The sequence below is a fragment of the Pelmatolapia mariae genome, linkage group LG22 (assembly GCF_036321145.2).
Source record: "Pelmatolapia mariae isolate MD_Pm_ZW linkage group LG22, Pm_UMD_F_2, whole genome shotgun sequence".
Taxonomy (NCBI): domain Eukaryota; kingdom Metazoa; phylum Chordata; class Actinopteri; order Cichliformes; family Cichlidae; genus Pelmatolapia; species Pelmatolapia mariae.
Genome location: NC_086245.2, coordinates 20,967,533 through 20,979,804, shown reverse-complemented (window position 1 = coordinate 20,979,804; position 12,272 = coordinate 20,967,533). Strand labels below are relative to the sequence as shown.

The following is a 12,272-nucleotide window of genomic DNA, read 5'->3' as shown; positions in this document are numbered from 1 at the left end:
CCCCTGCGCACCCACCCGCCCACAACCTCGGCGACACACCGACGAGGACCGAAGCCCCCAAGGCCCAGCCAGAGCCCCATCACGGAGACGAAGCACCCCCGAACCCCAAGCCCCCCCGCCTGCCCCGGATCCACTCAGGGGCAGCCAGGCTACCAGGCCAGTAACCTACGTCCGCCAGTACAGACCATCCCCCAGCCCCGCTGCACGCAGCCACGAGGAGAACACCCTCTAAGAGCGACCAGAACCACTAACCAGGTTATGACCACAACCCCCCGGGTTGAGCCCTCCAGGGATAACGTCTCTAGGGGTTCTCCAGGCGCCCCAAGCCCGTCCCAACCTCCACATCAACCACAATAGCTAAGGCGGGACCAAACCACGACCCCCCACCCCCGCTAGGTGATGGAGCCGATCAAAGGAGCCCAGAGGGATTGATCTAATGTGGTGGCAGAGGTTGTATCGAGACTAATGTGATCTATTAGATGGTTTTTATATTGATTAGGATTAAGATTATTTTTATTTTTCCAGTTCATGAGGACCGTTTTCTTGGCAATGCATAGGGCAGTAAAAACCATGTGGACTGTATTAGTTTCTGTAGTGACATCATCCAATTTTCCCAACAAGCATACTAAAGGGGAGGCTGGAATGTTACATTTCAGACACTTTGATAAGTCTTCACATATCTCACGCCAAAACTTCTGCACTGGTGGACAGAACCAAAGAGCGTGGATGTAATTGTCTGGTGTATTGCCTTGACAGTGTGAGCAGTTGTTGGAAGATGAGAGCAGTTGTTGGAAGATGACGTTGGTTATGTCTAGACACAGCACTGGTTCATTGCTTAAGCGTTTTTATGCTTGAGTGATTCAGGTCAGTGCTAAATAGCTTCATGAACAAACAAACAAAAACAAAAAAAGGGAGACTCCAAAAATGGTCAGGTAAAAGGACTGGACTGAAAATGAGTGAAAAAGCAGCCAATGTCAAGCAGCTAAGAAAAACAGGAAGTTCTGGCACACTGGAAGTAAAATATAATAAAATAAGAGGTGACTCTAGACTTTTGTACCTGAAAATGACCTTTCCTATTTATACAAATCACTGAAATAATTGAGTATCTGAGCTTTCAAAAGGAATAAGCATGAAACAAGAGTCTATTATTTAAATTTAAAAAGAGTGACAGGGGTAGGGTAACCATATGATTCAATCCAGCCCTGTAGGACCTTTGATGCCATTCCCCAACACATCTTGTCCATCTACACTTTATTATAAAAAGAAACTGTTACATAGCATTGTATGCTACATGTCCACCGAAACCTTCAGGAATTAGCAGCATAAAGCTTTGTCTTATACCACCCACACAAACCACATAGCGGCTCGAACAAACAAAGAACAGATCATGTGTGGTGGCAGGTTTTGGACAGCTACTTTATTTTAAGAGCAACAAGACAAATATTTCTCAAATGTGACCACATCAACAGACTGAGAATATCTGAATGGAAGCCATTATGGTTATGAGGAAAGCACTTAATATGCAGATGCACTTTGAATGAGCTGTTTGAGTAGGTTTCTCAGAATAGATGATATGTAACAGAACGCAATTACCTCCTTGCATTAGTGCAAATGACTGCTGCCAGCTGCAGGTTGGTCTGTAACGCCGTCACTCTCTCTAGCTCCTGTAAATAAGAAATGAGATGGTAAGAAGAGAGAGAGCAACATACTATGCCTTTAACTGCTTTAAGAAAAGACTAGAGACTAGATTGAAATGGGTTATTACCAGATGTGACACTGTAGCTGGTATTTATTTTCAACCTTTTTCACTCTGTCTGTTCAACAGTATGAAAAAAAATGGAGACAACACCTGCAGCAGGTAGGCATCCAAGATGAGAGCATTACAACCAAACAAGATGTCGATGTGAACCTTAACATGAGCCTTTAAGAACTCAGAGACATCATGGGTGGTGTAGTCCCATTGCAAGATGGTGTATTGTTGGACAAAAGTTCTGAAAGCTCACCGACATAAAGACATCACCACACTTGCTCACTTATGGTACTTTCTATAAAACTGGCCATTTGCTTAGCCAATCACTTCCCCCATCCAGCACATAAAGACATAACAGCAAATTCCATCTACATTCTGTTGCAAACCGAAAGATAACACAAATGATGTTCTTATTTTAAGAAATATATCAGAGCCAAAGTATACCACAGTTTAGGAGAATAACTTTCAAAACAGAGAAAAATCAGAGAATGTCTTCCTTCCCTTCAGTGTTGACATTTAGAAAAGGATCAATGAGCACTTTGCTCCGAGAGTGCAGTTATTATGCCACTTGAATGACCTCAGCTGAGAACAAGCACACCCTTAGCCAATACAGGGCCAACGGACAAACAGCTTACCGTCGTATTTTTGACTTTCCTTGTCTTCTTTGTGCTTTTATCTTTTTTTTTTGATCTGCCAGATGTCATGCCTGAGGTGGGAGAAGCTTGTTGTTTGATCCTCTTTTATAATGCTGTATTACTTTTTCACAAGAAAGGTCCAGTGTTGGCAAAAAGAAAAAATCCTCATAACACTGTCAGGCAAAAAACAACCTTTTACCAACGGAATATAGTCCAGGGAAATTCAATTTTCCACGGTTATTAAAAATAAACCAACAACACCAAAGAGGCACTTCAGCTGTGGGTACGAGAACAATAAGCCGATTCAAACAGATCTGCCCTTATGATCTTGAGTGTTGACAAAGACCTTGTCAAGTCCTCATAACACTTTGCAAGGGCTCATGTAATAGTCAGAGGTTTCTCTTGAGGTACATACACCATGTGATATGGATGTTTTTCTGGATGACTATAAGACAGCATTCATGTGTCAAGATATAAATACAAAAAAGTGTATTTTGAACATTTCTATGAAAATTAAATCCATGCCGAGGTCAACAGTGGACTTTTAAAGTCCAGTGCACTTCCACCATCCACAGAGCCCTCAAAAATCAGCATAAAGTAGCATTATCACCTTGCTGACAAAAATCAACAAAAAGTGAAAATGTAGAAGCTTCAAGCTGTTACAATGTATTGTATCAAATTTGGTGTGTAGGTGCCAGGAAAGTTTTAATAAGAGGTTTTTGTCTTTTTCCATTGCATTCTAGTGTTTCTCAGCCAATCCAATTAAGCCATACATGATCAGTGTTTGGTTGTGATAATACCATTAGTGCCAAGTACTGCAATACCCAACATTATAAAAAATTCAACTAAAATTTAGTTTTTTTCAGTAAAGCAAAAAAGATTTAAGCTCATTATAACACTAACGCTGATTTCTCTGATCTTTATTCTCAAACATGTATGAGTCACCAAGTATCTGAATATTTCTTAATGATAAATTCATAAGCAGCAGGTTAAAAATAGCAGGTACCAGTGTAGCATTTGCGTGTAATTCGGTTATACTTTAAAATATGTCCTCAGAACTTGCCCTAAGATGTAGGAATGAGCTGGGATTTGGATGACTCAGCAGGTTTACCTCAGGTATAACTGAAAAACTGACTGGAACAAATTGATTCATGCGCTGGGAGCAGCGCAAGCAAACAACCGTAAGCAACATTTATTGAAGCCAGACTCATCAGAATGTTCACACCGAAGGGGATCGTGCAGTTTAAGTTACAGACATCACTCTCACAGCTAAAATCTCTTTTTACTCCCAAAGATAATGGCAAGTTAAAATACACTGTCTGTATAATAACAGGATATGTGCACTTATTGGAAAATCAGGTCAATGATGAACCCATGAACCCTAATCATCTGTGTTCCAGTATCTACCATCCTCTATGCCATATATTGGTGATCATCATCAAGATAAGGTAATACCGCACTCAACAGTTATTGCAGTTAAACAAATGCCACAGTGAGCTAACACAAAGGTGCTGATGCATTCTGTTACCTGTGGATTACACAGGGAAGCACAAAGACAGCTTGAATGCTCACACATACAGGTTCAACCAGAAACACACATACTTTTTCAGACATACACACGCATGCACACTCCACACAATGAGCGCTCAGTATGTAGCCCGAGGCTCCAATTTGTTGTTACACCACAGCTCCGAGCTGTCTACCTTATCTGTAAGCTACACTTAACCTGACAGAGGGCTCAATCAGCTGAGCTTGTGCAAGAGGAGATGCACTAACTGTGCACAGTGGTGGGCTCTGACAAATGGCCGGGCAGGTTTTAATAGATTAAAAAAAAAGGTTGCACAGCTGGTTTGAATGGAAGGGAATAAAACATGTATAAACTAGATTTCTATGTACAGTACATATACAGGAAAAGTGAGATGACTCTAATGCAGTCACACCATACGGTCTGACTACAACGGCATCCACAAACACAGCTCTGTGGGTGTCGGTAGCAAAGGTTAAGGAGAAGGAGGTAGTTAGTCACAAGGGATATTTTTCCAAAGCTTCTCTATTCATATATTCATAAGAGGTTATTCTGTGACCCCCACCCCCACCACGCACACTGACTTCGCACTGGCTCAGCGTTACCTATCCTGCTTATACATCCTAATGATGCTGCTGTTTTTGGCCTGGGACGGTTCACTTTGTAGTATTAAGGTCACTGGGAAGCAAAGTTAGGAAATATAAGTGCAGGCTCACACAGCTCCACATTCACACATGATTATCTAAAGGGTATGTGACCATACCTGCAGATTTCTAGAGATACTAATCCTGCTGTCAGATATATTTTTTATCAACTTCTAGTCCTGCCAGTGCAAGAAGCCCACAGTAAGACCATCAGACTTGGGTAAATTACAAATCTTCAAGGGAATTGGAAGTAAAGGCAAAAACAAAGACAAGAAAACAGTAATTTTGATAAATAAGTGGTTCCAGAGGAAAATGACGGACTACCAGTGTAATCCATTTGTTTGCAGTGGTGCTGAGTGACCTGGTCAGGGCTACCTGCAAATTTATTACAGCCAGGTTTGCAGCAAAGTAATCTCTCCTTCCTGACAAGCCTAAGGGTCATGCAGTTTGGCCACTCAATCCAAAACTGTTTAAAGCTGACGAGATAAGAGCGGGCACTTATTTCAAACCACCCGGCAGCCCGTTTTATCAATATAGCAATTTAATTGGAAACACCTTGACCTCACAGAAAATGTTATATCTGCACAAAGAATAAAGAAAAAAAACATTGCAGGAAAATCTGAGCACATTAACAAAAAAAAAAAAAACACTATGAAAGAATTACAAACGCATGAATTAGTGATATTGGCTTGGCTGTCCAAGTATCCGTCAACACGAAGAAGCCATATTACATTGGAGTGCAAGCGGAGGCCATGTGTCGCTGGAGGACACCAATAGCAATGAGAGATGTTAGTCACTATATAGCTATGAATCACATCACGAGCTTATCAGCCCTTCATTTCAAGCACTGAGGCATGAGCGTATGTGTCTGTGCAATTTGTGTGCCCTTTGATGTCTTGCACACAGCAAGCGCTGGGGAGTAGTGGCATTGCACCCTTAGGTTGTGTGTTTCTGTGCAACATTTTTGATGAAATATCACACGAGAGGAAAAGAAATTAAGAAAAATGTTCAAGAACACAGGAGGGAAACGTCTGTTCCTATTGTAGTGTTCTAAGATATAAGTGAATCGAGAGACCAGCACGGTGGCTTATATTAGTCTCTAAATCTTTCTGACTGGGAAATGATGCAGTGGAACCACATCATCCCCCGCTTTATGACGTTAAGGTGGTGAATATGGAATCTTCCTGAAAAATCCAGAGGACTGTAGGCTGACTGAATGCGAGTTGGGATGGGTGAATGGAAACGCTGCACTGAAACCTCTGCCAGTGTCTGCTAATAAACTCTGCTGTTATCGTGACTTTGCAGAGTCACAGGGAGGGTTGCGGAAATAATGATCAATTTACTATTCATAGGCCGACCTTCAGATGGCTTCACAATGCCAGTGATCTCAGTCCAGTTTCACTAGATAGCACAGTAAAGCTGTCAGTCATCTGCTGTTTGGCCAGGATAAATGCTTGGTATTCCCTGGGACTGCATATTTGAGTACTGTGTTCATTTTTTCTGGATTTTTAGTCCAATTTTTCTCTTTGGGATAAATACTTTTAATGTACAGCACATCTGTCAAATCTGTTTTAAATGTGCTATATAAATAAACTCGACCTTGACCGAACCAAACATCTGAAAACAAGATAACTTCAGTGAAAACACTCATTTTGACACATGCTAGAAACCTAGGCTATTTAAGAGATAGACGTATTGACGATGGCTTCAACTGGCTTTTAAGTTTTATATTAATATTTACTTTTATCTATAACACACAATCAATTGGGTGTTCTGTATCTTGCCCAAGGCTACCTTGATGTGTGGACTAGAGGAGCTGGGGATCAAACCGCTGACCTTTTGATTAGTTGACAGCCAGCTCTGCCTCCTTCGCTTGCCAGGATGCTGCCCAGGTAGGTGAATTGATTCACTTCCTCCAGTGGTTGCAGTCCTACCATAATGGGGTCCTGTGTTGTCACGTAGCCTATCCTCATGACCTTGGTCTTGTTTCCACTAATCCGTAAGCCCACTTTGAAAGATCGATCCGGCGACGAAGATTCGACTGCTCAACTCCATCGTTATACCTACCGCGATCTACCCTTGTGAGACGTGGAAAACATCAGCCAGAATCGCCAAAAGACTCAATGTGGCCCAGCAGCGATGACTAAGACCATGACCACGTCACCAACGAAGAAGTACACCGTCGAACTGCCACACATCCCCTCCAGGACATTGTGACAGCGGCGTGTGCGCTTTGGAGGTCTTGTTCTACGTCAACCCCCACATCGACTGCCTAAGATTGCCATCACATGGAACCCACCCCATGGAAGACGCAAACCAGGCCGCCCCCGTACAACATGGCGGAGGACCTTCATCACTAGGTGATCAAAAAAGGGGTTTTGTAGACTTAAGTTTTCATTCACATCCCAACTACGTTCTGCATTAAAACTAGAATGCTCTCCCCTCCGTTTTCTTTATCCGTGGATGGATTCAGATTTCTTATTGCCATGGTTACCAAAATTCAGTCATCATCGTTGCTGGCGTTGTTAGATGACACATTCACAGAAACACATCTACTGACAACCCCACAGCGTCAAAATAACTACGTCCAATCATCGCATCTCATAGGCTGAGAAAAGATGTCACTTTAAACAGTGACTGATGTGTTTTGGAATTAAACGTCAGCAGCTGGAATACAGAGCACGTTATTCAGCGTGGTTTTGAGTCTACACTGGAGGCTTACCTTCACATAAGCAGGCTGTTTCTCCAGAATGAGATCGGCGACCTTTTTGGAAACCTGAAGACAAAGAAAGAGACGATAAACGTGAAAAGTAGAATTTAAAAAATGAAAAAAAAAAGAATGAATGAAGACTTTTTGATGTTCTTCCCAAATGTCACCCCACAGAAACTGTTTAGGCCACGCAATCTCGCTATTGAGGTTGGGCTGAGAATAACAATCAGGGATGTCTGCATCTCTGGCTCTACGCAGCTGAATCCTTTTAAAGGGAGCGTCTCGCATTCTCCGTTTCATTTCATTCAGCGTCCTTCTCAATAACGTAACTCTTGTTTCTCTGAGAGAACTCTCCTTTTCCTCATCTCCCTTTGTGTTTTCTTGTGTTCCCCTCTGTATGCCTTTGATTTACAGCTAAGGTGAAACTGTAATTACTGAAAAAGCTTGCGCCCATATGGTACAAAGCACAGCATTAAAGGCGGTCATGAGATCAGGCTGACCCACCTCTGCTACGTGTGATGCCCATCACAGCTTTTAGTGGAGAAAGGGGACAAAGTGAGGAACACAGCAGGCCAATGGAAAATGAATAGCTTCATCCACACTGAAGGATCAGACAAACAAGGTCACACTGAATGAACGAGGTGGGGTCCACTCAAGTTTATTTATCCTGTTTAGTTGTTAAAATGCCTTCAATTAAATATTTTCAAGCATTAAGGAGTGTATGTGCATGACTATTGCTGTTAAGCACCACATGTTTTGAACTCCATGCCCCCAGTTTGTAGCACGTGCTCTCTCTGAGCTCAAGCTGTCACAGGTGTCACAGGATATCATCCAACAACGTGCTACAAGAAGTTTATCCAGCAACACGTTTACAAAAAAAAGCAGTAATTTCAATACTAAGCAACTTAACTTTGGATTTTTTTTAAAACCTGACTACAGATACATGAGCTCTAAATACTGCTGCTCATTATAACAGCAAAGGGCAATCGCTTATGCAGCAACCAACCAATCTCTCTCCCACTCACAGTGAGCAACCTCTCTTCCATTTACCGTGCAACTACATAAGCCAGCACACACCAAGTGGAGTTTTACAGGAGAAGAGAATAAACACGAGTAGTCGAGGTAGCGAGGAGGTTTTTGTATGTGCTGATACGCAGCAGACGAGGCTATGGGTGGGGATGACATTTCAAAGTGTGTTAAGTATGCGTGGTAGCAAACCGGAGACCTGAACAGATGGGAAACGCAGCTCAGCTGAAGCGGCTCCTTCAGCAGGGTTAAAGCATGTGTGTGTGTGCCTCTGTTAAGATTTAAATGTATGCATAAATTGTTCACCAAGGAAAAATTATTCACTACTCGGAAGAGGCGCAACAAATGTGGCAAGAAAATGGTGGACACACAGAAAACTGTGAGGTAACGTATTAATGTGAGCCCAGAATAACCCCCTTAACCACTCACAAACCTATCCCAAAATAATGCTATAACGCCACCTATTGGCATTTCACTGATTCAATTCTAAACTTTTTTCTATTTTTTTGTTGAAGGAAAAACAACTATGAGTACCCAAACCCTCCTACCTAAGCCACAAGGCCAGAGTCATTAAATCTCAGCTTGCTCTAATGGAGGTTAATTGTGCAGTAACTGGGCTGCAAAGCAGTAACAGTGCTTGGAGTAAATACTATCCAAATCTAGTGGCCGAAAATGAATGATAATCAACTCATATAAACACGGTAGTCATTTATAGTGGTAGAATAATAATAATAACAACTGGTATAAACATGAGGTTCAGAGAGTTTACACAGAAACTCACACACATACATACTCTGTTCGAAAGCAAAGGCTAACAGAGACACCAAATCATTGTAAAGAAAGCTGTATACTAAAAATACAGTATATATGGTGTATTGCAGATAAATACAAACATGTGATAATTATACCAAATGCAGTATACTTGAGGCATACGAGTCAGTTTTCCTGATTAAGGCTAGCTAAAGTAAAATAAACAGCGAGGGTTTCACAGTCTTATAAATCATATTTAACCTTGGATGGTAGGGGTGGGGGTGGAAAGCAGCCTGCTCTCTCACACAAGCAATACGCCCCCAAAAACGCGTGAGAGATTTACAATTGTTTCTGCTGTACGGTTGCAAAAATGTTTCTCTTAGCCTGTATTCCTAAAAAGCGGCAACCTCTAGGGCAGGGATGTCAAATTTATTTTCCATCGCCGGCCACAAACAGCCCACATTGATCTTATGTGAAAGGATTGGTGAAACTCTGTCAGTGTAAAGATGTGTAACTAGACATTTAGTCAATGAAATGACTTCATATAAGACAAAGAAGAGCAATTTTAACATTTGGAGCTCAGTGTTTTTACATAACAAAGAAACGCTGCTGTGGTAAATGAAAGAAATTTGTCAGCATGACTCTTGAGGCTTAAACTGTAAGTATTAAATGTGTAAAATTACTGAAATTTATCATTTAATTACTTTGGTGTATTGTGCATGACCATGGGGGAGTTCATTATCGGCAGGAAAAGTTGTGAAAATACAGTTCAGAGTCTAAAACTGGTCTCTCCCTTCACGTTTTTCAAAGCCATCCAATGGTCCAGATTGAAGATTGAAGGCCGATTATGGGCCCCAGGCCTTATGTTTGACACCCCTGCTCTAGTGTATGAAAAGTGAAGGCAAGCTGGAAGTGCCAATAACTGACCGAGGCCCAAACATACTGGCAAATACTAGCAGATAACCAAGCACCTCGCCATCCGGTCTACATATCGACACTTTTTGCTTAAAAAAACTAACACAGTAAGATCTCAAATGCTATCATTAAACCACCAAAAAGGCTCAGTCTAGAAACCACTAGGGTACATCCATCTTTTATATACAGTCTGTGTAACTGCATACATAGCATTTGCTCAGTGCTTTGTAGAATGAGCTGGACATGTTGATTGCATTGGCTAGATGGACTCAACCAGTAATGAAGCGTTAACGTGATCCATCTCTGAGCAGCAGGGGCATAACCTGCAGGGGAAACAAGCTTTTAAATGTGGGTTAAAGACACTAAGTATGTTAAGCTCTTATATGCTGAATATAATCAGGCCACTGAGCAGATAAACAGTTTTTTGTTTTTATTTTTGGTCCTGATGACAACTGAACTTAAATTTGTGTCTCTTTTCCCAATTTGACTGACTTCAATAGGGACTTGGGCTTCTTACTCCAAAATGATGAATGGTTGTCATGTTGTGACACTTGCTTATAGATGGATTTTGTTCCAAACACATTCAGTGCCTTTTATAATGTATTCTGTCAGTCAGGCTACTAAATGGAGGCAAATGTCTTTTTCTTCTTTAAAAAAAAAACAAAACAGCACTACATCCCTGCTTTAAAACCATCTGCGGTCCTTTTAATGCTCTACCTGAAACATCCTTTTTTCCACAGCAGGACACCTCTAAAGCCTGATGCACACATGGAGAGCAATAAGGCAGTAAGGCAGGGACTGGCAAAATTTTAAAAACTGAGCTGAGGAACAGAATTCATTAGTGCTGCAGGAGGGGAATTCATTTCAAGCTTTCATGTTTCATTAAAAATGGAGAATGTTCGTTCGCATTGCTAATATCAACTCTGCTTATATACAGCCTACATTCCTAAAAAGCAAGCCACTTTCAGATAGATGGGAAGAGCAATATAAAATTATATGGTACCACATTTAAGCTGTTTCTTTAAGCACTGGTCATGCATATTTGTACTTTATTACACACTGACAAGTTACTGCAAACTTTCAAGGTCTTGATTTGTGCAAGGAGTGCAAGGAGGAATTACTTTTCAAATTTTTGATAGGATTTGATGAAGGCCTTAGATGTATGAGCAAGCATGAGCGTCCACTTTAATTAAGGCCTTTTAGCATTTGTGTGCTACATTCAAATCATGACAAAAAGCATCGGCAGATCACATATCTGAACCCTGACATTTTTCGTATGGGCTGAAGTCTCGCAGCACGAAAAGGCAATTAGCTGTGAGACGAGCCTCTGTGGGCCAGCTGCGTGTCACAGATGCCAATTAAGCTTGGACACCGTGGCAGAGGCACGGGGCAGTTGTTCTCACCCATGAAACCACAGAAAGTTTCCTTCACCCTGCAGCAGATGATTCACATAAATAGAGTCACCGCAGCAGTTCTTCACACATCTCCTCCGTCAATGGCAAACACAGTTACCCGTACACACAGTGCCGTACAGTACTGTTACTTTCAGCTCTTGTACTCGACCCCCTGTTCCGCACTAACTCAAGCTCGCACTTAAGCTTACAGCCAAGTGGTGTTATAAATAAGGTGTGGAGCCTATCCACGGTATCAGCCAGCCGGAAAGGCCATCGCAGGACAGCTTTATGCCGAACATCTCAAAAGCACTGTTATCGCCCCTTCAAAGTGCAATGCCCTATTTCACATGCTGATGATTGCATGAGCATGGACGTGTGCACGTGTGACTAGGAGAGTCAGAGAGTGCACACACACACACTGCCCACCTTTAGAAATAGTCTTAACAAAATTGGCTGCAGAGACCCACAACACAAAGTTCATGCATATGCATGACTTTACAGAACAACTTTGCAACTTCTGCTGCACATTGTCTCAGAAATTCTTCTAAAGTGTGGAAAACGAAGCAGTCCTTTAAGCTGTGCTCCCATAGCATGTTTCAAAGCTTGCATCTAATTTGCATTGCATAAGATAACATAGATTTTACTGCCAAACAAGTCTTTGAACTCGCCACACTGAACCAAATCAAAGCATGAAATCAATCACACACACACACCCCAATACTCCAACAACCTTAATTTACCATTGAAAAAGTGTTTCGTTTCTTTAACCCAACAAGATGGACGAATATTGCACTGGCTTCATGTTTTAAAATGCCAAATAAACTCCTACAACTTTAACAAGACTGGGACTGACAGGTGCACTTTTTATGGCTTTAACATTACATTAAAAAGAAAAAGCCAAAAAGTACAGATAATCATTATTC

General features: G+C 41.6%; 1 protein-coding gene across 5 annotated transcripts in view; it reads right to left on the bottom strand.

Moving 5' to 3' along the window:
• The window catches only part of vps50 (VPS50 EARP/GARPII complex subunit), a 120,107-nt gene that overhangs the window by 89,121 nt on the left and 18,714 nt on the right, over nucleotides 1-12,272 (bottom strand). For all 5 annotated transcript variants that reach the window (XM_065471031.1, XM_065471032.1, XM_065471035.1 and 2 more), the window contains exons 5-6: nucleotides 7,277-7,330; nucleotides 1,594-1,664 (exon numbers count right to left, since the gene is read on the bottom strand). In XM_065471031.1, coding sequence (XP_065327103.1) covers nucleotides 1,594-1,664; nucleotides 7,277-7,330 — 125 coding nt within the window. The remainder of the gene's footprint in view (nucleotides 1-1,593; nucleotides 1,665-7,276; nucleotides 7,331-12,272) is intronic.